The 25,596-nt window shown below is 41.8% G+C and overlaps 1 protein-coding gene and 2 non-coding genes across 5 annotated transcripts; all 3 read left to right on the top strand.

Annotated features, from left to right (window-relative positions):
• Positions 1-1,653: 1,653 nt before the first annotated feature.
• Positions 1,654-24,429, top strand: atg16l1 (ATG16 autophagy related 16-like 1 (S. cerevisiae)). 3 transcript variants are annotated; one of them, XM_041810720.1, is made up of 20 exons: positions 1,654-1,812; positions 3,935-4,046; positions 5,442-5,535; positions 5,623-5,728; positions 6,020-6,093; positions 7,608-7,677; positions 8,504-8,685; positions 8,765-8,830; positions 10,632-10,718; positions 11,151-11,204; positions 11,283-11,388; positions 11,709-11,814; positions 18,591-18,661; positions 19,100-19,171; positions 20,335-20,455; positions 21,249-21,354; positions 21,699-21,848; positions 22,318-22,365; positions 22,488-22,589; positions 23,974-24,429. In XM_041810720.1, exons 2-20 carry the CDS (start codon positions 3,941-3,943, stop codon positions 24,065-24,067), a joined length of 1,815 nt encoding a protein of 604 aa, XP_041666654.1. In that variant the 5' UTR covers positions 1,654-1,812; positions 3,935-3,940; the 3' UTR covers positions 24,068-24,429. The 3 variants fall into 3 exon arrangements, with proteins under 3 accessions (XP_041666654.1, XP_041666663.1, XP_041666645.1); XM_041810729.1 differs by having other exon boundaries at positions 1,654-1,832; positions 11,286-11,388; XM_041810711.1 differs by having other exon boundaries at positions 1,654-1,832.
• On the top strand, positions 7,883-8,151 carry LOC121527495. The gene has a single exon (XR_005993415.1).
• On the top strand, positions 19,295-19,561 carry LOC121527501. Its single transcript, XR_005993416.1, has one exon.
• Positions 24,430-25,596: the final 1,167 nt, after the last annotated feature.

Below are 25,596 nucleotides of genomic sequence, written 5' to 3'. Positions count from 1 at the left end.
AACAATAGCCATACATACTTATCATTTCAGTAACAAGGCACCTTCCAGTTTTGTGCCATGCTTTGAATGTGAAGAGTAGCGCCATCTGGTGGACAAACAGTCAAATGGCTTGAAAAAAAACAGTACCAAATGGCAGAAATGCACCTTGGATCTGTTAATGGTTAGCACTAGTGTCATCATTCACAGTCTAATAAAGAAGTGTTTCCACTTCCGAACATAGTGATTCTGTGTTTATGAGTTATGCTGCATTCCAGGCAACCCGTAACTCGTGTTTTTCCCACCTGTAACTCGTGAAAGTGCACTGGGACGGCAGTCGAACACGTACCAGATCGACGTACTCCGAGTTACGACTTGTGACGTCACATCACTGCCTAAATAACATGGCAGAGTTACAAAATAACGACAAATACCGTAAAATATAAAGTATAAGCTTCGGTTACCTTATGTGCCGTTTCCCCTCCTCCGTTTCACTCAAATGAGCAAGTTGCAGGCTCCTTTGGTGATTGAAATGATTAAGCATAAATCTTATAATGTCTGCCATGTTGATTTGTTTACATACCAGAATTCCTTGCGCTCAAACCGAAGACGTAATTTGCCTGGAACGCTTTCAGGTCGGAACTCGGAGATTTCAATTGGGAAATTTCCGAGTTACGGGTTGCCTGGAACACAGCATTAGTGCCATGAAAATTACAGGAGTTTCCAAGGAGAGAAGAACAGAACAGAAGAGACCGAGGACAGACGCCATGTTGGCAGGTCTGATTTAGCTGTCAGATCAGTTTTAATGTTGTTGACTAAAACCCTTGTCTAAAATTGTTCTTCTGCAACCTTTTAGACACCTTTTCAGACACTCCTGACTAAAGATATATGTTTAAATTACCCATTATTATGGCAGCGTATGGGCCACTCTACGAAAATAAAGAGGATCTGCTAATTCTTTGAGAAAAAAACTAAAAGCTCTCAAGTTTAAAAAGTTGTTAGTTTACAAAAAATCTACCTTAAATGTTGTATTTGAATCAAAAAGTAGAATTTTTGAGACTTTAAAGTAAAAAAAAATCCAACCACTGTTTTCAGTTTGGGTTCTTTTAATTTATTGACTTTTAAACTTTTTTTTTTTTTTTTTTTTTTTTTTACTTGAAATGTGTGAGTTTCTAATGTCAATATTTCAAATATTCTAAACTCTGACATTTCTAGTTTTATTTCTTGTAAATATACAACATTATAATCTTTCTCGTCAAAAGTTGGGACTTTTTTTGCACAAAAATAAATCTTCATTTTTCAATCTCTTAGGTTGGCCCTAATATAATGTTTCTAATCATTTTTAAAAACGTTACAAATGCACATCTAATTTTGACCAGCTCAGGGCAGAAAGGGTCCCACGCCTCCATGAGATTTTTGGCGCCCCCCTTGGGGTGCCTGGACCTCAGGTTGGGAACCACTGAGTTATATCGACCATAAAATCGATAAAATAGTCAAATAAACTTTAAAATCCTAAAAGTGACCCAGGAGTTAGTCTATGTAACCATTAGTGATAGTCTGGGTTAGTAGGAGGTTTCTATGTTCATCCAGTTAAATTACATACATAATCTAAATATAATAATCCCCCCCACCCCAAGTAAGTGACGCTTTAAAAGGACGTCATCAAGGATCGACAGGAAGTGTAGTTTGAGCCAACATGGCGGTGGTCGGTCTGATGAAGGCTAACAGGCTAACGGGCTAACGGGAGGAGCACCGACAAGCACCGGGCACAGGGACACCGAGCCTCCCGTACAGACTGCAGTGGAACCTACCGCTCCCAGAGCTCACCTTCATGCTGTGAGTTAACCTGTCAAAAGGTAAGAGCGCGCGCTGCACAGCTGCAGCTAGCCTCTAGCTTAGCATGCTAACATGTTGAGTCACGGGTGAGGAGCAGTAAACCGTAAACACTGCGGTGTTGACGTCACACTGTCAACAAGTCGCCAGGACTGACGTCACTGCGTTTGAGCCAACGGTTCATTTTAACTGCTTGAGCGAGCAAACAGTGATAGCCTGCTCGCATGGTTACTTCCGGTTCCTGGGTTAACATAAGCTAACAATACAGCTAGCAAGGTATCTCAGCGAGGGGTTGTGACGTCAGCATAACAGTTGTGACGTTACAGCGCGCTGACGTTAGCAGCTCCTCAGACTGCAACCACTCCACCCACCATCTAAAGACAACATGTTGGTGCAACTGCAACAAATGATAGATCAGCAACCAATGAGGGGCTGAGTTGGCAACAATCATCTAAGCAACCAATGAGAGGCTGAGTTGGCAACAATTATCTAAGCAACCAATGAGGGGCTGAGTTGGCAACAATTCTGTCATTCTAACATCCCGTCTCTCAGACATTCTGTTTCTCCACCTCTCTACTTCTGTGTCGATGGTCGTTCTATCTAACATTCCATCTCTCTTACATTTCGTCTCTCTTACATTCTGTCTCTCCACCCCTTTATGTCTGTGTAGGTGGTCATTCTGTGTAACATTCCATCTCTAACATTCTGTCTCTCCACCCCTTTATGTCTGTGTAGGTGGTCATTCTGTGTAACATTCCATCTCTAACATTCTGTCTCTCCACCCCTCTATGTCTGTGTAGGTGGTCATTCTGTGTAACATTCCATCTCTCTAACATTCTGTCTTTCTAACATTCTGTCTCTCCACCCCTCTATGTCTGTGTAGGTGGTCATTCTGTGTAACATTCCATCTCTCTAACATTTCATCTCTAACATTCTGTCTCTCCACCCCTTTATGACTGTGTAGGTGGTCATTCTCTGTAACATTCCATCTCTCTAACATTTCGTCTCTCTAACATCCTGTCTCTCCACCCCTTTATGTCTGTGTAGGTGGTCATTCTGTCTAACATTCCATGTCTCTAACATTCTGTCTCTCTACCCCAATATGTCTGTGTAGGTGCTCATTCTGTGTAAGATTCCATCTCTCTAACATTCTGTCTCTCCACCCCTTTATGTCTGTGTAGGGGGTCATTCTGTGTAACATTCCATCTCTCTAACATTCTGTCTCTCTAACATCCTGTCTCTCCACCCCTCTATGTCTGTGTAGGTGGTCATTCTGTGTAACATTCCATCTCTCTAACATTCTGTCTCTCTAACATTCTGTCTCTCCACCCCTTTATGTCTGTGTAGGGGGTCATTCTGTGTAACATTACATCTCTCTAACATTTCGTCTCTCTAACATCCTGTCTCTCCACCCCTTTATGTCTGTGTAGGTGGTCATTCTGTGTAACATTCCATCTCTCTAACATTCTGTCTCTCCACCCCTCTATGTCTGTGTAGGTGGTCATTCTGTGTAACATTCCATCTCTCTAACATTTCGTCTCTAACATCCTGTCTCTCCACCCCTCTGTGTCTGTGTAGGTGGTCATTCTGTGTAACATTCCATCTCTCTAACATTTCATCTCTAACATTCTGTCTCTCCACCCCTTTATGACTGTGTAGGTGGTCATTCTCTGTAACATTCCATCTCTCCAACATTCTGTCTCTCTAACATTCTGTCTCTGCACCCCTTTATGTCTGTGTAGGTGGTCATTCTGTGTAACATTCCATCTCTCTAACATTTCGTGTCTCTAACATCCTGTCTCTCCACCCCTCTGTGTCTGTGTAGGTGGTCATTCTGTGTAACATTCCATCCCTTTAACATTCTGTCTCTCCACCCCTCTGTGTCTGTGTAGGTGGTCATTCTGTGTAACATTCCATCTCTCTAACATTTCGTCTCTCTAACATCCTGTCTCTCCACCCCTCTGTGTCTGTGTAGGTGGTCATTCTGTGTAACATTCCATCTCTCTAACATTCTGTCTCTCTAACATTCTGTCTCTCCACGCCTCTATGTCTGTGTAGGGGGTCATTCTGTGTAACATTTCATCTCTCTAACATTCTGTCTCTCCACCCCTCTGTGTCTGTGTAGGTGGTCATGGCGGAGCGGCGGGGCGACTGTTTATGGAAGAGACATGTCTCAGACCAGCTGAAGCTCAGAGACCGGGTACAGCGACAGGCCTTTGAGGAGCTCATCCACCAGTGTAAGTTTTTACCACCACCCAGCACTGTAACATGATGTCTCTCCATCTGTCCCTCTAACAGTGTGTCTAGCGGTCTGTCCCTCTAGCAGTCTGCCCCTCTAATGGTCTGTCCCTCTAGCTGTCTGTTGCTCTGGTGGTCGGTCCCTCTGGTGGTCCGTCCCTCTGGTGGTCTGTCCCTCATGCGGTCTGGCTCTCTAACATTCTTTTTATCACAAACACCTACCCTTGTACAGACCTTCCTGTCTTAAGAGCATGTGTTTTCCAGATAACTTTCTGTCTCTCTGACATTCTGTTTCTTTAACATTCTGTTGCTCTAAGCATTCTGTCTCTCTAACTGTCCAGGTGTAGAAGCAATTCCTATCTTAAGAGTGTGTATGTGTTTCAGATAACTTGTCTGTCTCTCTAACATTCTATCTCTAACATTCTTTTTCACTCACCCCATCCCCTAGACAGACGTTTCTATCCTAAGAGCGTGTGTCAGAGACCTCTCTCTCTCTCTAAAACTTCATGTTATGTTTTATGTAACATTCTATCACAGTATTCTGCATTGTTAACCCCTACACTTTGACAGATGTGTCTGTCTAAAGAGCGTGTGTCAGGTAACTGTTTGTCTTTCTGACATTCTGTCTCTGTAACATTCCATCTCTTTAACATCCTAACATTCTGTCTCTAAGAATTTGTCACACTAACCCCTACACTTTGACAAACATGTCTATCTAAAGAGCAGATAATCGTCTGTCTCGCTAACATTCCATCTCTTTAACATTCTATCTCTCTAACATTCTGTCTCATTCTTTCGAACTTCCTCCAACCCTGAGACAGATGATTCTATTATAAGAGCCCGTGTCAGATAACCGTCTGTCTCTATGACACTCCGTATCTGTAACGTTTCATCTCTCTAACATTCCATCTCTCTAACATTCTATCTCTAACATTCTGTCTCTGACATTCTGTCTCATTAATCCCTACACTTTGACAGACGTGGCTATCATAAGAGCATGTGTGTCAGATAATTGTCTGTCTCTGACATTCTGTCTCTCAAACATTCTGTTTTTCCAACATTCTCTCTCTAACATTCTGTCTCTAACATTCTGTTTCACTAATCCCTACACTTTGCCATAAATCTGTCATAAGAGCATGTATGTCAGATAAGCATCTGTCTCGCTGACATTCTGTCTTTTAAACATTCTATCTCTCTAACATTCTGTCTCTGGCATTCCTTGTCACTAACACATACACTTTGACAGACGTGTCCATCGTATGAGTGTGTCAGATAACCGTCCGTCTGTCTGACATTCCATCTCTCTAACATTCTATCTCTGACAGTCTCTAACTTTCTGTCTCACTAACCTTTGACAGACGCGTCTGTCTAAAGAGCATATGTGCGTGTTTCAGATAACCGTCTGCTGGAGAAGGCCGACCTTCAGGCCGTGCTGTCAGAGCGATATCAGGCCGATAAATACGAGGTACAGAGAGGACATGAGGCCAGGTGAGTCCTTCACATCTACAGGTGTATAACAGTCAGATTTGCTCCCGAGTAACCATAGAAACAGTGCTGACAGCAGGTGTGTTTCAGCTCGGGGGCAGAGTCGAGTCGTAGCGACGCCCTGCAGCAGGAGATGGCTCAGATGAGAATAAGACACCAGGAGGAGCTAACAGAGCTGCACAAGAAACGTGGAGAGGTGAGACAGCCACGTCACTATCAAGATGATTGCTCCTGGTTAAGTTCCATTGGCGGCCCCTTGGGGCCACACCTGTATTGTTAAAATGTCTGTGTATGATTATTTACTGTGATAGTGTTTATCAGATGAATGTTTGATATCACCCGCTTTACGTTTTTTTTGATAGCATTAATCAATATTAATTCATCCTTTCATGGTTAGATTAGTTTTTTTAGAAATAAAAACCCAGATCTTTCATAATAATTTTATTTTCACTCATTACATCTCTCTTTCTCCGTCTCTATCCTGTAGCTCGCCCAGAGTGTCATTGAACTGAATAATCAGATTCAACAGAAAGACAAAGAAATCCAGAGCAACGAGGCCAAGTCAGTATGCCTGTTCATACCCGTCCGTCTGTCTGCTTGGAGCCTGGTTTAGACCTGTCTGTCTGGCTAGTCCTTTCGTGTGTGCTGTAGTGAGAACTACTTACATTTGGACAAAAGTACTCAGCCTCCTGACCATTAAACCAACATGGATTGTGATGACATTGTGTTCAGATAAACCTAGGGCCTAGCTACAGTTCAAAGTTAAACCTAGGGCCTAGCTACAGTTCAGAGGTAAACCTATGGCCTAGCTACAGTTCAGAGGTAAACCTAGGGCCTAGCTACAGTTCAGAGGTAAACCTAGGGCCTAGCTACAGTTCAGAGGTAAACGCTTAAGCGGGTATACACTGTGCGATTTCAACTGTCCGACCATTTGACGGTTGTTGCTGAATTTCATCCCATATTGTGCGACTGAATCATTTGCGACGCACGACCATCGTGCATGACCTGAGTGCTAACATTGTATCACTGAAGTCAGGATGGACTGTGACAGAAACCCTTGGAGTTTCCTTTTTTAAAAACACACACTGAGGGTGAAGTGTTTCCAGTCATATCCTCTCTCTCTCCCCCCTCTATCTCTCCCGCTCTCTCTCTCCCCCGCGCTCTCTCACGCTCTCACTCTCCCTCTCCCGCTATTTCTCTCTGTCCCACACACACAAACGGCATCACTTCTGTGTCAGCTGCAGGTCCACAGGTAGGAATATTTCCTGCTTGTTCATTTCCTTTATCAAAGCAGGGGTGCATCAGAAAGTCATTCCATCCATTTTCATGGTAATTTAGGATGTCTGACAGTTTACAACGGAAAACAATCTCCAAAGTTGTCTATTCTGCTCGTGTTTCTGCTCTCACTGTGAAGTAGGGCTGGGAGATGATGGCAAAAATAAAAATCACGATTAATTGAACTTTTTGCCTCGATTATGATTATTGAACGATTATTCCACCCCCAATCTCCAACTCTGTTTGTTCTGTAAATATTTGTATAATTTTAGAACAGACAACTGAACAGATTAACAATTTCTGGTTATTCATTGAAACATTTGAAATCAAAACACACACCAGTTGAAATGAAAATTTTTCTTTCAAAAAGTCAAATTTTTCCAAGAAAAGAGGAAAAAATTGAAATAATTGACACGGCAGGTTTGCGTCGGTTAGAGACTCTAAATGTCAGTTTCAGCTATTTTTTGATTAATTGCCCAGCTCTACTTTGAATTGTCAGGAGTACTACGACCATAATATCAAACATGCCAGAAATCCCTTTGACCAGTCAGGAGCAGGTCGTAACGTCGCAGTCAGGCTGTGGTCAGCCGTCGTAGCATCCTGTGCGCAGCACAACAAATGACGCCCAATCCTACTGAAAGTCAAGAGTTCAGAGTGAGTTGTGCAACTCTAAATTCGTGGATGAATCGGAGGAATATTGCACCGTGTACACCAGGCTTAAGGTGTAGCTCCAGTTCATTGTTATTATCCAGGCCTCAGTGTTACCTGCATCAGCTGAGCTCATGTCTTGGTGTTTCCAGGATGTTGGAGTACCAGCAGCAGATCAGCAGTCTGGAGGGAGACTGTCGGGAGCTGAGGAGTTGCCTGCAGGTAAGAGGACCTTACACATTTAGAGCTTTAATGCAGGGTTTGAATGAAAACTTTGTAGAAAAATAAATAAGTCGTGATCTCTTACCATCAAAACAAGCTCTAGAGTTTTGTGACAACAGTGACTCCATACAGCAATTATTCAGGAATTAAATTTTCTATTTCCAGTGCGATCATGGGAATATGTTTTTACATTGGACGTGATGGAGGTCAGTGATGAGCAGTAAAAGGTCTGATTACCCATAATCCTCCCCTGGTGCCCTCTGGCTCCCAGCAGGCACTGCTACAAGCTCCCATCCTGCTCTAGTGATGCACTGATGGCTGCACAGCTGCTGACAGACAGGATGTGACATCACAAAATGAGTCTGCACAGAGAGAACACAGACTCACTGATGAGACATCCAACATAATCAATCAGCAAGGAGTGCCAGGCTGAGGGGGAGGAGGGGCCTGATCTCAAGTTTTCAACCTGAGACCTCCACCGTTTGACCAAGACCATGATTCAAAGGGACTACAATAGATGGGTTAAAGACCACGTCAAAGGGGTTAGAAACAATGTCAAATGGGTCAAAGACCATGTCAGACAGGTTAGAAATGATGTTAGACAGGTCAAAGACCGCGGCAGACGGGTCAAAGACTGCGCCAGATGGGTCAAAAACCATGCCAGACGGGTCAAAGACCATGCCGGCAGACTGGTTTAAGACCACATCAAGACATAAATTCCTTCCTGGCCAATGATCTGAGATTAGACAGAAGGGCTCACTCTTGACCATGTCAACACTGGGCAGCTTTTCCTCGAGTTCACTGAGGACTTCCTGTGTCTCTGCAGGACCTGGAGAGGGCCAATCAGACGCTGAAGGATGAGTATGACGCTCTCCAGATCACCTTCTCAGCCCTGGAGGAGAAACTGAGGAAAACCACAGAGGATAACCAGGAGCTGGTTTCACGATGGATGGCCGAGAAAGCTCAGGAGGCCAACAAGCTGAACGCCGAGAATGAGAAGGACAGCAGGTAAAACACTGTGACAGCCCTGCCCTCTGACAGCCCTGCCCTCTCAGTGCTCCGCCCTCTGACTATGTGGTTGTTTCAGACGCAGACAGGCAAAGCTGCAGAAGGAGCTGGCTGATGCCGCCAAAGAGCCGCTGCCTGTGGACCCGTAAGTAGATTGAAGACGACATCACTGATTTATTTTAGAACGCTGAAATCTGTTCATATTTTTGATATAGATGGACTTGCATCTACTTAAAATGATCTTCTGTAGTCTTATTATATAATTATCAAACTTGCTAGCTAACCCCAAACCTCTTTATTACAGAATATTCACACCAATTAATCATAGTCAATATCATTTCACTTAAAAATTACAAAATCCCTCTTTAACCTGTTAAGCCCTAACCTCTTATATTAGGCTACTGCTCTTTACAGTCCATCTTTAAATGAGTATAACTCTGTAACTACATGTTCTCTTTGAATGATCAAGGTACAATAATGAAGAGGGCACTTGTGAAATAGAAATAATGCAGTTGAAGTCCAAAAAGCTCCAGTAGGTCAAAGCACCACATTTTGACACTGCCTCTTTCAACTTTCATGCTGCTGGGGGTTATTAGGACAGAATATGAGGGTTTTATTTTAAAAAAATCCAGTCAAAATCCGAATTCTTTTCTTCCCCTCAAATCAGCCAGACCCCCATATAGTTCCCTTTCAAAGAAAATCTTACAACAGAACTAAAGTTTGACACGAAGAGGAGTAGATTTATTTTCAATGGCACAAAAATAACACAAAATAAAGTGCAGAAAACTAAAAGAAACTGTTGAAACAAATGGAAACTGCACAAACATGACTAGAATTTTCAGTAAGGCTGGGCTTTCAAATGAGCCCACATTTTTGTCCGTGGTACCAGGCACCATCCTATAGGGGGCGGAAGTGTCTGGCTATGTAGCGCTACTGCCACTTTGATATGTGGTCATTGATTTGAGTCCTTTTTGAGCTGGATGTGGTGTAGGTAAAAATGGTTTATTCAGGCTTGTAGCTGAGCTTCTTCTGTTTAATTCAATGTGTAACATGACTATTTTTGTGCAAAAATGGAGTGCACAGAGCAAGTTTGTTTGGATCAAGGTTAGCAGGACCTAATTTGGTCTCGCTAGGGCTTAAGAGGTTAATGTCAGAGTGAAAGCAGATTTCTACAGAGTAATATCAAATAAATAAAAATCGGTAATGTAAAGTCAGTGACTGCATAAATATTCCCCCTTCTAGTCAGTATTTAGTAGAGTCACCTTTGGGTGCAGTCACAGTTCTGAGTCTGTGTGGATAGGTCTCAGTCAAGCTCAAACATTTGGACTCTGTGGCCACAACACAGACGTGTTTTATTGTGAAAGACGTCTCACTGGCCATGGCGAGCATTTCGATATCCAGCCATTTTCACAGGGAGTATGTGCATCTCTCACACCAAGCATCTGATTGCCTTCACATGTAGCACCAAGGTCTGCCCCTTGACATATTCAAAGGTTGATTTCATTGTTTTGGTGTAGTGCCCCCTACTGGCAACAGGAAGAGATATAATAGGGTAATTTGTTCATTGGTGAGCAATTGGTTATCTTGCTGTTTCACAGGAAGTCACAGTAACTCTTATATGAAACTTCTGATTTGTCTTTGCTAATGCGCCACCTACTTCAGAAAGCAGAAGCATCTCTGACATGTAACATCCTGTTTTTTCTTATTTTACACAATCAGTAACAGTCCTAGGACTAAGCTGGGATGCGAGGGCCCCTCAGTGCTGCTTACGGCCCTAGTTTCTAAATATTTTTCTACAGTCTTCTTATCTCTGTTCTAGTCTCTATATCCAATCATCGGTGGGACAGTGGGTTCTTTTTCCAAGTTGAATCCTTTTTGATCGACTTTTTGCCTGTGGTAGAGGTACATGGCTGGTGATCTGAGCTCTGATTGGTCTGTCTCCTCAGGGACGATGACATTGAGGTCTTGACTGAGGACGGAGGGAAAGGAGGTGGAGAGATGTCTCCTAACAAAGCACTCAGCAGAACGCCAAGGTGAGCCTGGCCGTGGGTCTACAGAGGGAAATGATCTGATATTAAATCTATTTAAACTCCTGACAGTACTGATCCAGGACCTGGATCATTAAAAACCCAACCCTATCAATGAACAACTTTTAACTATCTAAATCTAAATCAATAATGAAGATTTAGGCTGGATAATCTAAATCCTAAACCTGTCAGGTGTCTGATCTTGTGTAGATGTGGGATTTTAACAATTAACGTGTCAAGGCTGGGACAGTTAACGAGCTCATTACCAAACCCAAACAGGAGCCACGTATGTCCATCCTAAAGAAGAGAACCAGGGCGTTTTGTCTGTTTTTGTCTTCATCTCAGACCGTTTTAGTTTGTAGTTCTTGTTGTTTGTTTCAGCCAATCAGAATGCTCTTTAATTGTCACTGTCATTAACCTAAACATCTGTCTGTGCAGTAAAAACTCCCAGCCTCCTCCCGGTCTGCTCGGATCCATCTCCAACATCTTTGGGTAAGTACTACATCCTGTCTGTCTGTGGGGGGGCGAGGCTTGTAAGGCATCCAGTCATTGCACGTGTCTCGCTCTCAGCAGGCGTCGATCAGCTGGCTCGTTTAGCTCGCCACCGGAGAACACTGAAGCTCCTTCAGGTGTGTGTGCTGATGTCAGAGTGCCCTCCACCGCCCTGCACATGTTTGTGAGTATTAAACCTGAGCACCCCTGGTTAGAGAGGCACCCCTGGTTAGAGAGGAACACCTGGCTAGGGAGGCACCCCTGGTTAGAGAGGCACACCTGGTTAGATAGATTCACTTAAAATATATTAAATATTCATGGGGGCAGTAATTTAGACCTCATCTGTACACCTGGTTGGACTGAAACTGGAGCTATCCCCCAGCAGTGGCTGGTCTACAGCCTGGTCTGAATCTTGTCTTTTTACCTGCAGAGCAATCTTCAACCTTCCACCCTCTTGGTCTGTACTTTTGCTCTTCAGTAGCTAATTAAAATGTCTGCCTTCAGGACGCTCATGACGGTGAGGTGAACGCTGTGAGGTTCAGTCCGGGCTCCCGTCTCCTAGCAACAGGAGGAATGGACCGCAGGGTGAAACTGTGGGAGGTGGTGGCAGGTGAGTTTCCCATGAAACTTCAAGTTATTTATATCTTATCAATATTCACACTATGTAAATATATTTTATCACTGAACATTTCCTATCAATATTCAAATTGTTAGGTAATATTTACACTGATTTTTAACTTTCAGTATTCATTCTGTTATTTAATATACAGTCATGAATGAAAGTATTGGCACCCCTGAAATTTTTCGAGAAAATACACCATTTCTCCCTGTAGGCAGGCAGGCACTCGGGCTGAGTTCAGCATGGAGACACAACACAGAGCGACAGCAGACAATCACCACGGAGCAAAAAAGTTAATATATCTGCTACATTTTGGCCGATGGTAATTAATCTGTGAAACGCTATAATCGACTGATAAATCGGTCAGGCTTTAGTTACAAGACCGTCTCCAGAGATCCTGAAACCCCTTTTTCCACTGTGCATAATAAAATCAAGACGTTTATAACCCATGGAACTGTGGCTAATCTCCCTGGACGTGGACGTAAGAGAAAGACAAAAGAATACAACACAGGAACTTGTGTCAACATCTCAGTCAAAGATGTGCAGTGTGTCTCACTACAGAATTGACAAGAATGCTACATCCATCAAACACGCACTTAAAGCAGTCAATAGCACTGAAATCTAGTGGTGGGCACTGGGCAGTAAACCAGTATCAATAATGTCAATTGTAAAAATTCTGCCATAGAGTGGACTTCTGCATCACCGTCATTACCAGTTTTTAAACTGGTGCATTCAGCTGTAGAGCCCACACGAGGCATGACGCAGCCACTAGCTAGCAAAGTGATGGGAAACTGCTTATTCTGAGTCCAGTCAGCAGTTTACTGCTAAGTTTAGCTTTAGCAGTAAAAGCAGCCACATAACTAACTGAACATCACTCACTCGTGCCGCTGTATTTAAACTGTAATACAGTAAACAGGTTAAACCTGTGTTTTTCCTCTTAGTTTAATGTCTGTAATAAAAAGCAGCATGTTCGCTTTGCAGAGCCTCTCTGGTGGTCTGTCTGGGGCTTAAACACAAGTTGGAGTCCACAAGTAACACAAGAATCACACAAGTGATTCCACTAAAACGGCAGTTTGAAATGTGTTTAAACTTCTGACTCACTCAATAAGTCCATGTACAGTCCTAGAAGCAAGCTGTGGCTATAAACGAGACAGAGATTTATGTAGAGATGCAGCTGTAAACGCTGCACTTTGCGGAAAGTCACCGGTACCGCTTCAGAAACCTAGTTGAACAATGATAAAAAAAACGCTACTTCTGACAATTCCTTCACAAAAAAAGTCTGTAGCTGCTGATATTTATTAATGGCTTTTACTGTTAAAGCCCCCAATAGAAAATAAGGTGTAGTTAATTGCAGCTTGACTCATCTCAGCATTACAGAAATGAAACCTAAAACTACAGGAGAAGTAACACAATATTGATCATACAGAAATAAAAACAAACATTTTTTCCCTGTTATGCTCAGACATGAATTCCATATGCCATCACAGGTTTCTGCAAATAATTGCAGCCTTCTGTGTTGATGTAAACTCTCCTTGCAGTAAAAAGGTGCATTTTTGAGACCAAATTACAGCTTGCTCTTACCCAAGAGGAAAATTCAGTTTGTATTTGTTAACATTTAATTCATAAAATGAAAACAGTCTTTTACTTTTTTTGGTCATTTGTGTGTGTTTTTAAACAAGGATAAGAAAAAAATCATTGAAAATCATAAATAAAATTTTTAAAAGAGATCTGGGGTTAGAGTTTTAGGCTATATCGCCCAGGCCTACCTGAGAGGTTGAAGGTCAGAACTGGGAATGACATCACATTCATCTGCAAAAAAATGATTTTCTCATGTGTTTGCGTTCCATTTGTCATAACCACGACAAGTTTAAAAAAATTTCTCCATAGTCGCTTATTTTGGTTGGACGTAAAGCAACTCTATAAACGTACAAACCAGCTCCAAAGTTCGGTTAAAAGAAAAGGATGTAATTTTTTATTATAATAATGGAAATGGAAACTTTCAAAAGCTTAATATTTTGTATTTACTTATATTGTTTGGTAAATATTATTTGTAAATGGACTCAAAAGATACCAAAGATTCAACAATTTAAAGTTGTATATACATGGGTGAATCGTATAAATAGTGCTTTTAAGGATGCATGTACGTGCTTCACATACATCAATTTTAAAAAAAGCTGGAAAAACAATGGATAGCATTCTGTCGTTAGCCTGTCATTGTTTTTAGCAATATTGCCAGCCAATGAGCCTTTAAAACAGCACATTGCGCAGTATTTCATGTATTAAGACTGTTGCTGCACCGGTTATGCAACGGCAGGGTAGTGCTATGTTTACAATTTCTAAAAATGCACTGAGAAAAAGCAAAGGTTCTGAAAATGGGTCAAATCAAAGTTTTTATTAGTCTTAATACTTTGTGCCACCACATTGTGACGTCAGGGTTTTTGTGAAAGAACAAGTTCACGAGTTGTAAATACGACTTGGAAAGGTATTCCATTTGCCACTTCCGGTCGGAAGTCAAAAAACAAGTCGGAAAATGAGTTACGATGACGAATGGAACGCAGCATTAATATCAACACTGATTCTTAACACTTAGCATTCATACTGTTATTTTAATTTTAACACTGATTTTTAATCCTCAGCATTCATACTACGTTATTCAATACAAGCACTGATTTTCAGACTTGTGTCTGTTATTTTAATATTAACACTGATTTTTAACTCTCAGTATTCATACTGTTATTTTGATATTAACACAGATTTTTACCTCGGCATCCATACTGTTATTTAATAGTAACACTGATGTTTAATTTAAGCATACATACTGTTATTTAATAGTGACACTGATTTTCAACTCTCAGCATTCATTATGTTATTTAATATTAACACTGATTTTTAACTCAGCATTCATACTGTTATTTTATATTAACACTGATTCTTAACTCTCAACATTTATACTGTAATTCTGGTATTTACACAGATTTTTAACTTGGCACCCACACTGTGTTATTTAATAGCAACACTGATTTTTTTTTTTTTTTTTTTTTTTTTTTTTTTTGCAACTATGTGTTTATTGGGCAAAGTAAGGTGTTACAGATATGATTCAATTATCACAAAATCTATTACATACACTATTTATCCAAACCTAAAAGGTTTGGGCAGAAAAAAATAGCAGTAACTTAATTCCGTTGTTTGCCCCACAGCTCAATATTTAAATTAACAGTTAATAAGACAACAAACAAGTAAAACACTTAACAAAAAACTGACAAAAAAGTAAAACAATAAACATCATAAACATATAAAAGACTAACATCCATGCATGTCACACAATCTTCCTGATGTAACAATTAATTCATCACAGTACTTCCTTAGCTTCAGCAATAATAATTCATTTGCTCCAACCCCATTTTCATGCACATTTAAATTAAAAGGGTATATAAGTGAGTGAAGCCTTCCTTTCTCCTCCCTCACTAAGTATGCACCTCTTCCATAACGTGTAGCCAAGGTAACCATCTGTCTCGGAATTCGGTATTTTGACATCTTAAGTTAAAAGTTATTTTCTCCATGATATAAATATCTTTAACTAATAATTTCCATGTTTCATAGGCTGGAGGATCTCTTTTGAGCCAGTTCAAGGTTATTGTTTTTTTTGGCTACTATGAGAAGTATGTGTAATAAATATACTATTTTCCTATTCATGTTTTCAGGAACAGCCCTGAGGATAGCCAGTAGGGGGCCCCTCGGGAGTGGAAAGTTGAAAATATTTTCAAGTGAATCAAATATCTGCCTCCAAAAATTTTCCAGGAGAGGACAGCTCCAAAATATATGAGCTTTATTCGCTAATTCTTCTCCAAAGTTCCTCCAACATTTACTTGATTGACTAGGATCTGTTTTTGAGAGGATCTAAGGTGTTCTAAAAAATCTGTTCACTACTTTCCACTGATATTCTCTCCACACATTTGCATTTGTAACTTTATGGATTTCTGAGGATATTTCAACCCAGACATCTTCACTAATTCCCAATTTCAATTCGCTTTCCCATTTTGTTTTTACGTGGAAGTTATTTTCCTTTTTCATACAAAATAATGCTCTATATAACACAGATACTGGCCTCTTCAAATTCTTTGTTTCTTGAATTTTCTTCAGGCATTGCTCAATCAGAGAACCACCTTTCTGTAGGGTGGTCCAGTTTGGATGTGAAAGCAGAAAACTTCTTATCTGCACATATCTAAAAAAGTCTGATCTTAATAATTTCAATTCATTGCTTAGCCATTGAAATGTTTTTAAATCTGGACCTTCCATGAGCTGGTGGACATAAATAAGGTTTTGGTTTCTCCAACGTTTATATCTGTTATCCAGCTTTAGGGGTGCAAATTTTTCTAAATATGCAATACCTGATAATGATGACAAGCCCCTAGGGAGGCCAAAGGTTCGTTGAACCTCTCTCCATGCAGTAAGCATAGTTTTTGTCCACCAACCAAGGGAGTTCTCATTGGTTTTGTCCTCAATAAGTGGGATGTTTCTGAGGGGTATTTGAACACAGGTAGACTTCTCAATATTAAGCCACTTTGTGTCCTCTGTGTCCGAAATCCACACGGTCAGGGCCCTTAATTGGCAGGCTAGCCAGTAGTACCTGAGTTGGGGGAGTCCCCAACCTCCATTTTGTTTAGGTAACTGTAAAACTTTATATCTAACACGCGGGTGCCTGCCCTGCCATATAAATCTTGAAATGAGACGATCCAGAATTGTAAACATATTCTTTGGGGGTAAAAGAGGCAGAGTTTGAAAAAGAAATAATAACTTGGGCAAGACATCCATCTTAATGCTCTCTATTCAGCCTGAAAGTGTGAGGGGGAGCACAACCCATCTTCTAAGGTCTGCAGAGATTTTATCAATTAGTTTATCATAATTGGCCTCATATAACCTTTCAACATTCTGTGATATTGTGGTACCAAGATATTTGATGCCGTCTTTGGGCCATTTGAAGGAAAACAATGTTTTCAATTCATCTGTTAAATATGCATTCAAAGCCAGAGCTTCGGTTTTTTTAACATTAACTTTTTATTTGTCCATATTTAGCTAAACAATCCAATAATCAAGTAATGGAGTTTAAAGGGTCTGAGGCATAAATCAGAACATCATCGGCATATAATGAGATTTTATAAATTTCTTTACCAACCTCAATCCCTTTAATTAGACGGTCATCCCTTATCACTTGTGCCAATGGTTCAATTGACAAAGCAAAAAGAAGCGCCGACAGTGGGCACCCCTGTTGTGTTCCTCTGCCTAAAGGAAAAGGCTGAGACATATGTCCGTTAACTCTGACCATACTTTGAGGGGCCTTGTACAGTAGTCTTACCCATCTTGTAAAATTTGGGCCAAATCCAAATTTGTCCAAGGTTTTAGATAAAAAAGACCAGGATACACGATCAAATGCTTTTTCAGCATCAACAGCCAATATCATACAAGGATTTGGATAGATTCTGCTGTACTCCATAACATTAAGTAGTCTGCGGATGTTATCGGGTATGTGGTGACCAGCTATAAAACCAGTCTGATCCGGGTTTATTAAAGTATTTATTACGGATTCTACTCTCTTGGCCAATATTGATGTTAATATTTTACAGTCTGTATTAAGGAGTGCTATTGGCCTGTAGGAGGCACAATCCGTGGGGCCTTATGTTCCTTGGGTATAGACTCCATTGCCTCCCTCCATGACAATGGTAACTCCCCTTTCTCAAAGGCCAAAGAGTAAGCTCTCAGCAGAATTGGGCTGATTATATCTATAAATTCTTTATAAAAATTTATTGGTGAAACCGTCTGTACCAGGACTTTTATTATTCTTTAGGTTTTTAATTGTGTCTTTGATTTCTTCTTCTGTTATGGGCCTCTCTATGAACTCAAGTAAAGTTGGGTCTACCCAAGGTAGTTTTATAGGTTTTAAGAGGGAGTTAATCATTTCTATATTAGTATCAGTGTCCTGGTCTGTATATAAGTCTCTATAAAATGTTGCAAAGGCCTCTGTTCCCATTCTCATAATATTTTTGTTTCAGAAATCTTAAATTTTTCTCCACGTTTTCTGTAAGAAGGTCGTCAAGTTCTTGTTTAGGGTCTTTAAGCTTGTGTGCATTCTCTTTAGTAATGTGTTCTTTGTGTTGTTTTTCAAGTTTCTCTACTTTTTTCTCCACTTCTAAACATTTGGCTTCCCTGGTCTTTTTGAAAATTGAAGCAAGTTGAATTGTCTTCCTCCTCAACACAACTTTTGCCCCTTCCCAAAGTGAGATTGGAGATATATCATCTTTATCATTATGTTCTAAATAGAAAACAAATTCATCTATTAAGGAAGCCTGAAAGGAAGGTTTTCCCAATAACGAGTTATTAAGCCTCCATCTACTAGAGACAGCAGCCCTTCCCAGGCAACACTGATTTTTAACTGAGCATTCATTCTTTTATTTTAATATTGGCACTGATTTTTTAATTCTCAGCCTTCATACTATTTATTGTTTACACTGATTTTTAGTTCTCAGCATGCATACTGTTCTTTAATATCAACATTGATTTTTAACTCTCAGCATTCTTTCTGTTATTTTAATATTAACACTGATTTTTTACTCAGCATTCATTCTTTTATTTTAAAATTTGCACTGATTTTTAGTTCTCAGCATTCATATTGTTATTTAATATCAGCGCTGATTTTTAACTCTCAGCATTCTTTCTGTTATTTTGATATTAACACTGGTTTTTAATTCTCAGCATTCTTATTTTGTGTTCAGGTCGCTGCGAACCTAAAGGAGCTCTGACCGGCAGTAATGCTGGAATCACCAGCATCGAGTTCGACAGTGCTGTGAGTGTTGAAGCCCTATGTGCTATTCATCTGTGGCCACTTTTCAGACACCTTTAACACCTCCCATCAGCTCTCATTTTAGACTTTTTCATGCCAAGTATTAATCCTGAATGCTCAAATAATAAGCTCTTAATTTGGTACCAGTTTGGATCTGTCTTCAGACCATTAAAAGGTTTAACCAATCTGTCACATGGGAGCTATCTCTCCGTCATTGTGAGATCAGATATGCTAAATATGGGGCATCAGCGCTGATTAAATATTCCATCCTTTACTTTTTCATACAGGCCAGCCTAGACCCCCAGTCACTCCAGCCTAGCCTTTACTCTACAAGATTCATTCTCTAAAGCAGAGTATAGACACACAGACTTAAGAGAGCTCAGCTGGTGTCTGAAGGACCTGGACTACTGGTCTAAACTAATCTGGTCTGCATCTCCTCAGGGGTCCTACCTGCTGGCCGCCTCCAACGACTTCGCCAGTCGGATCTGGACAGTGGACGACTACAGGCTGAGGGTGAGTCAGCATATCTCTCACCTGGGCAGGTACATCACTGTTAGAGAGACAGCTTTTGGGAGGTCAGCTGATTGCTGAGGAGGTCATCTGCTTGATGATGTCACAGTGGCATTGGAATTTTGTGGTCAATGATGTCATGTAAAAGGTCTGAACCTCAGTGCCCCTATCTGTCCTAGCTCCCAGCAGCCCTTGCTCCCAGCTCCCATCATGCTCAAGTGATGCATTGATGGTCCCAGCAGCTGCTGACAAACAGGATGTGACATCACAATATGAGTCTGCAAAGAGAGACAGTCGACTTAATGATGATGTCATCCAATATAGCCAATCATCATGGAGCATCAGGCCAGTAGGGCGGGGCCTGAGCACTGATCTCACTCTGCTCCTGAGACCACGAAAAAGACTTTATTTAAAACATAAAAGAGAACAAAGTAAAAAAACCTCAAAACTCTATTAACATCAGGAAAAATCTCAAAAAGTAAAATTACAGAACCGGATTTATAACAAGAAAAGGCACAGCCACCACTGATCACAGCAGAGCAGTGTACTGTGGAGGTTCAGGTCCATACCTGCCTTCAACTGGTGCTGGACTGGTGCTTGACTGGTGTTGGACTGAACCTGGACTGATAAATCAGTCTATCCCTCATTGTCAGGATTATGGGTTAGATCTTTTTCCAGCGTTTTTCAATACTAGCTCATTTAAAAACTTTATACATCATTTACCTTTTGAATTTGTCACACCATGTTCAGTAATGGCAGAAGGTGAGGTGCATTTGGGACTCTAGGAACATCCTGCCCTCTGACCAGTGACCTTCTGTGTCTGACCCTCCATGAACATGCTTTGATACAGCACTTTTAGAACATCCTGCCCTCTGACCAGTGACCTTCTGTGTCTGACCCTCCATGAACATGCTTTGATACAGCACTTTTAGAACATCCTGCCCTCTGACCAGTGACCTTCTGTGTCTGACCCTCCATGAACATGCTTTGATACAGCACTTTTAGAACATCCTGCCCTCTGACCAGTGACCTTCTGTGTCTGACCCTCCATGAACATGCTTTGATACAGCACTTTTGGAACATCCTGCCCTCTGACCAGTGACCTTCTGTGTCTGACCCTACTTGTGGAGGGTTGACTATTCATGTTTTGGTTTTTGTCTCCTCAGCACACCCTGACCGGTCACAGTGGGAAGGTGCTGTCAGCTCGCTTCCTATTGGACAACGCTCGCATCGTCTCTGGAAGCTATGACCGAACGCTCAAACTGTGGGACCTCCGCAGCAAAGTTTGTACGTGATTGGATAATTCATGTGTTCCCATAGCAACTAGGGATAGAGACTGACACCCTGCTCCTGAAAATCAATAATGTTGGTTAAAACCAATCAAGCATTGATCAATATTAGTAAAGCTCCTTTCTGCTCTGTCAGTGAGGAATGAATCTAGGAACTCCTTAACTATTAACCTATCAGTGCATTGATAATTGTATTGATAAGAAGAATTGGTAATCATATTGATAAGGAGTATTGATTATAGTATTGATAAGGAGTATTGGTAATCATATTGATTATAGTATTGATACGGAGTATTGGCAATCGTATTGATAAGAAGTATTGGTAATCATATTGATTATAGTATTGATACGGAGTATTGGCAATCGTATTGATAAGAAGTATTGGTAATCATATTGATAAGGAGTATTGGTAATTGTATTGATTATCGTATTGATAATTTTATTGATAAAACGTATTGTAAAGGAGAATTGGTCATCGTATTGATAAGTAGTATTGATAATCATATTGATAAGTAGTATTGATAATCATATTGATAAGGAGTATTGATAATCATATTGATGAGGAGTATTGATAATCGTATTGATAAGGAGTATTGATAAGGATTATTAGTAATAGTTTTGTTAAGGAGTATTGATAATCGTATTGATAAGGATTATTGGTAATCGTTTTGATAAGGAGTTTTGATAATGGTGTTGATGATTGATCAGTCCCTTCCCCACTTGGGTCTGTCACAGTAAAGCATTCCGTTAACCATCCCTGCCTGTTCCCTCCCTCCGTCTCACCTGCCCAGGTATGAAGACGGTGTTTGCTGGCTCCAGCTGTAATGACATTGTGTGTACAGAGCAGTGCGTGATGAGCGGACACTTTGATAAGAAGGTTCGGTTCTGGGACATCAGGTGAGTGCAACCTGTCCACACCTCCTCCATGATGTCACTGATTCTTTCAAAATAAAAGCCTAGCTTTCATTAGTTAGGAGCTGAAAATATGTGAATAGATAAATCCTCAAACACTGACTAAACTAAGACTGGCTAAAAATAGATCCATGATGATAGAAACTCTGATTAAGGTCAGGTTAGTTTTCATCAACGGGAATACTTATTTCATACTATATTATAGTGTGTATTTTGTGCATCTTTTGTGGATAAAGTGTGTGTATATTATAGTGTGTCTTTTGTGCGTCTGTTGTGTATAAAGTGTGTGTATATTATAGTGTGTATTTTGTGTGTGTTGTGTGTTAAAGGTCTGAGAGTATCGTAAGGGAGTTGGAGCTGCAGGGCAGAGTCACATCACTGGACCTTAACCATGACCGCAGTGAGCTGCTCACATGTTCAAGAGACGACCTTCTGAAGATCATCGACCTGAGGGCCAGCGCTGTCAGACAGACGTTTAGGTAAGACACACCTGTGCAGGTGGACCCTTCTGACTATGAAGTCCAATTCAGACAAAGGCTTCACAACACAACGAGATCGCAGACTAAAGTAGGCATGGTTAGAGTTAGGAGGAGACCTCTAGTGCAAGGGTTAGGGTTAGGAGGAGACCTCTAGTGGTAGGGTTAGAGTTAGGAGGAGACCTTTAATGGAGGTGTGAGGGTTAGAAGGAGGGCCCTCTAGTGGAGTGGTCAGAGTTAGGAGACCTTTAGTGGAAGGGTCAGAGATTGGAGGAGACCTCTAGTGGAGGGGTCAGAGTTAGGAGGAGACCTTTAATGGAGGGGTGAGGGTTAGGAGGAGACCTCAAGTCAAGGGGTCATAGTTTGGATTAGACTTCTAGTCAAGGGGTCAGGGTTCACCAAACCCTAGGGTTTGATTCTCTCGATTACACTGCTTCCTTAACCCGGCCTCTTTCTCTGGCCTTGTTTTCAGTGCTCAGGGCTTTAAATGTGGAGCAGACTGGACCAGAGTGACCTTCAGGTGAGTCTTACGGTAGACTGTCAGAATCTGACTTGAATAATAACTGGCATCCACACAGATCCTGTGGACTTTGGTCAGTAATCTTGGGCTTTGTCTTCTTAACACTGCCTCTCTGTCTCCAGTCCTGATGGCAGCTACGTGGCTGGAGGATCATCTGATGGTGCTTTGTACATCTGGAATGTTCTAACGGGGAAAGTGGACCGTTCTCTGGACCGAAACCACAAGTAAGATCAGTATGATGTTACAAGTCTTGGCCAATCAGCATTCAGGTCGGAGTAGGAAATTCTGTATAAGTTTAAATAATAAAAGAAATCAGGAGATGTCAGTGGTTAGTCGTCAGTTCTTTAGGATTGTCAATGACTGTGTTTACATGGATGTGAGTATCCCGGTTCTGAATCATATCCTGGTTTTTATCATATTCCTGATTCTGTGTTTACATGGATGTGAGTGTCCTGGTTCTCAGTCATATCCTGGTTTTGATCATATTCCTGATACTGTGTTTACATGAACACAGAGAAACCCGGTTATTCATAACCCTGTATACATAAGAAAATCTAGTATTCTGGTTTCTGATCACTGCATCATCTGTGATGTAATTTTACTACACAAAAGAGGTTAGTTTGAAATTTGAGAAAAACACAATCATTGTCAGTTATTTTGGGTATATCACACTTAAATGCCAGCATCATGTTGCAAATGGAAATGGAGCCCGCCTCCTTCCAACAACAGGAGAAAACATTAATCACGTTATATTAAGAACGTGTGCTTACAGCTAATGAAGCATCTGCAGAAAAGAGACTGAGAGGATGTAAGGAATGAAACAGAAATGGCACATGGATAATGATATAACTTTATATTTAAAATTATTATGGCTGTTAGGCGATTAGAATTATTATTCTGAAACACTACGCAAGTTTGGCAGAGACGCAGAGAAAGAGTGAAGCAACTTGCAGTTGACTGACTTCACTAAATAACTGTCCTGCCAACGACTTCAAAATAAAAGCATGTGAAATGGGGGCAGCTCAAAATGGGCCTTGAAAAAGGACCTGCTTTTTTATTTTTAAACGTTCACCGGAAGAGTCATCGTTTCTAAATGTCAGGACTGGGAGGCATTGACAGACTGTGCTGGATGATTACAGAGTGCTGTCTTTCCATCTTCAGCTCACAGGGCTCTAATTCCCTCTAGCCCATGGCGTGAGCAGTCATTCTGTCTCCACAGTAAACTACGCTCATGGATTCATTCATGGCCAAGAAATTGAACTGTGTAAATGTCATGTTTTATCTGAATATGAGTGTGTTTAGACACAAAACTGCCATCAGTTCACAGACTGATCTTCTGCAGACGTATTTACAGTATCTGAAGTTAAATTAAGTTAAATCAAAGTCTTACCTGTGCAGATGGTCTACAGCTGTCAGAAAACAGGATACTGCGTATACATGGCACAGTGTCCCTTTTTCTTTTGGAGTTCTACAGGTAGCAAAACCGAAGACATATACATGCACAAAGAGAAACTGGGATACCCAAGTCCATGTAAACACAATCACTGATGTTATGTATGATGTCACTGATGATGTCACTGATATCCCTGATGTTTGTCTGGTCGTCAGCTCTGCCATCAACGCCGTGTCCTGGTCCCCTTCCGGGGCCTTTGTGGTCAGTGTGGAGAAAGGCAGCAGGGCCATCCTGTGGTCCGACATGTGATTAGCTGACAGGCATCTCTTGTTGTGATGTCACTGTGTGGAGAAGCTGACTGGCTGATCAGATGGATATTCTTCATGTCGTTTGGAGGAAGTGTCATGTTTGGGCGCCGTTGGAGCAGGACGCCTTATCTGGAGACGCTTTGGGAGGGCGGGTCCAGAACACACAGATGTGTATAATAAATGAACATGATTGTTTCTGTGATACTCAGAGCTGTTACCAAGGCAACAGCTGGACTGACGCTGATACTGGGACTAACGCCAGCTCTGAAGGACAACGCCCACCATAAATCCTGGTTGGAGGGGGATGGGGGGGGGCCTGGTCATGTGTCTGTAAACAGCTAAAATAAAAGCTTCACGTTCGTGCTCTTCATGGTCTGTTTTTATAAAAGCAGTGGTTCAACCAAAGGCTGTGGTCCTTTTGAGGGTTATTGCCTGATTTTTATGCTTAGGGTTGACAAGTTCAGAACCTTAATCTTGGGCCACATGATACTATCAGACCCCGTCTACCCTGACCCCAGGTCACATGGTACCATCAAAGCCCATCTACCCTTACCCTGGGTCACATGGTACCATCAGCCCTCGTCTACCCTAACCCTGGGTCACATGGCACCATCAGACCCCGTCTACCCTGACCAAGGTCACATGGTACCATAAGAGCCCATCTACCCTGACCCTGGGTCACATGGTACCATCAGAGCCTGTCTAACCTGACCCTGGGTCACATGGTACCATCAGCCCTCGTCTACCCTAACCCTGGGTCACACGGTACTATCAGACCCCGTCTATCGTAACCCCCGGTCACATGGCACCATCAGACCCCGTCTACCCTGACCCAGGGTCACATGATACTTTCAGACCCCGTCTACCCAAACCCAGGTCACATGCTACCATCAGACCCCGCCTACCCTGACCCCAGGTCACATGGTACCATCAGAGCCCATCTACCCTTACCCAGGGTCACATGGTACATCAGAGCCCGTCTACCCTGACCCCAGGCCACATGGTACCATCAGACCCTGTCTACCCTAACCCTGAATCACATGGTACCATCAGACCCGGTCTACCCTAAGCCCAGGGTCACATGGTACCATTAGACCCTGTCTAACCTGAGCCTGAGTCACATGGTACCATCAGACCCCGTCTTCCCTAACCCTGAGTCACATGGTACCGTCAGACCCCATCTACTCTAATCCTGAGTCACATGGTACCATCAGTTCCTGTCTACCCTGAGCCTGAGTCACATGGTACCATCAGACCCCGTCTACCCTAAGCCCGATTCACATGGTACCATCAGACCCTGTCTAACCTGAACCTGAGTCACATGGTACCATCAGACCCCGTCTTCCCTAACCCTGAGCCACATGGTACCGTCAGACCCCATCTACTCTAATCCTGAGTCCCATGGTACCATCAGTTCCTGTCTACCCTAACCCTGGGTCACATGGTACCATCAGTTTCTGTCTACCCTGAGCCTGAGTCACATGGTACCATCAGACCCCGTCTACCCTAACCCTGAGTCACATGGTACCA

This window comes from Cheilinus undulatus, linkage group 2, assembly GCF_018320785.1.
Source record: "Cheilinus undulatus linkage group 2, ASM1832078v1, whole genome shotgun sequence".
NCBI lineage: Eukaryota > Metazoa > Chordata > Actinopteri > Labriformes > Labridae > Cheilinus > Cheilinus undulatus.
Note: the sequence above shows the minus strand (reverse complement) of the source record. Positions and strands in the feature narration are given on the sequence as shown.

Excerpts from the sequence above, each read along its gene's own strand:
- atg16l1 (XM_041810720.1), top strand. The coding sequence starts at position 3,941 with ATGGCGGAGCGGCGGGGCGACTGTTTATGGAAGAGACATGTCTCAGAC. Across the intron at positions 5,536-5,622 it reads CAGAGAGGACATGAGGCCAG|CTCGGGGGCAGAGTCGAGTC; the intron begins GTGAGTCCTTCA and ends GGTGTGTTTCAG. Across the intron at positions 6,094-7,607 it reads ATCCAGAGCAACGAGGCCAA|GATGTTGGAGTACCAGCAGC; the intron begins GTCAGTATGCCT and ends TGGTGTTTCCAG.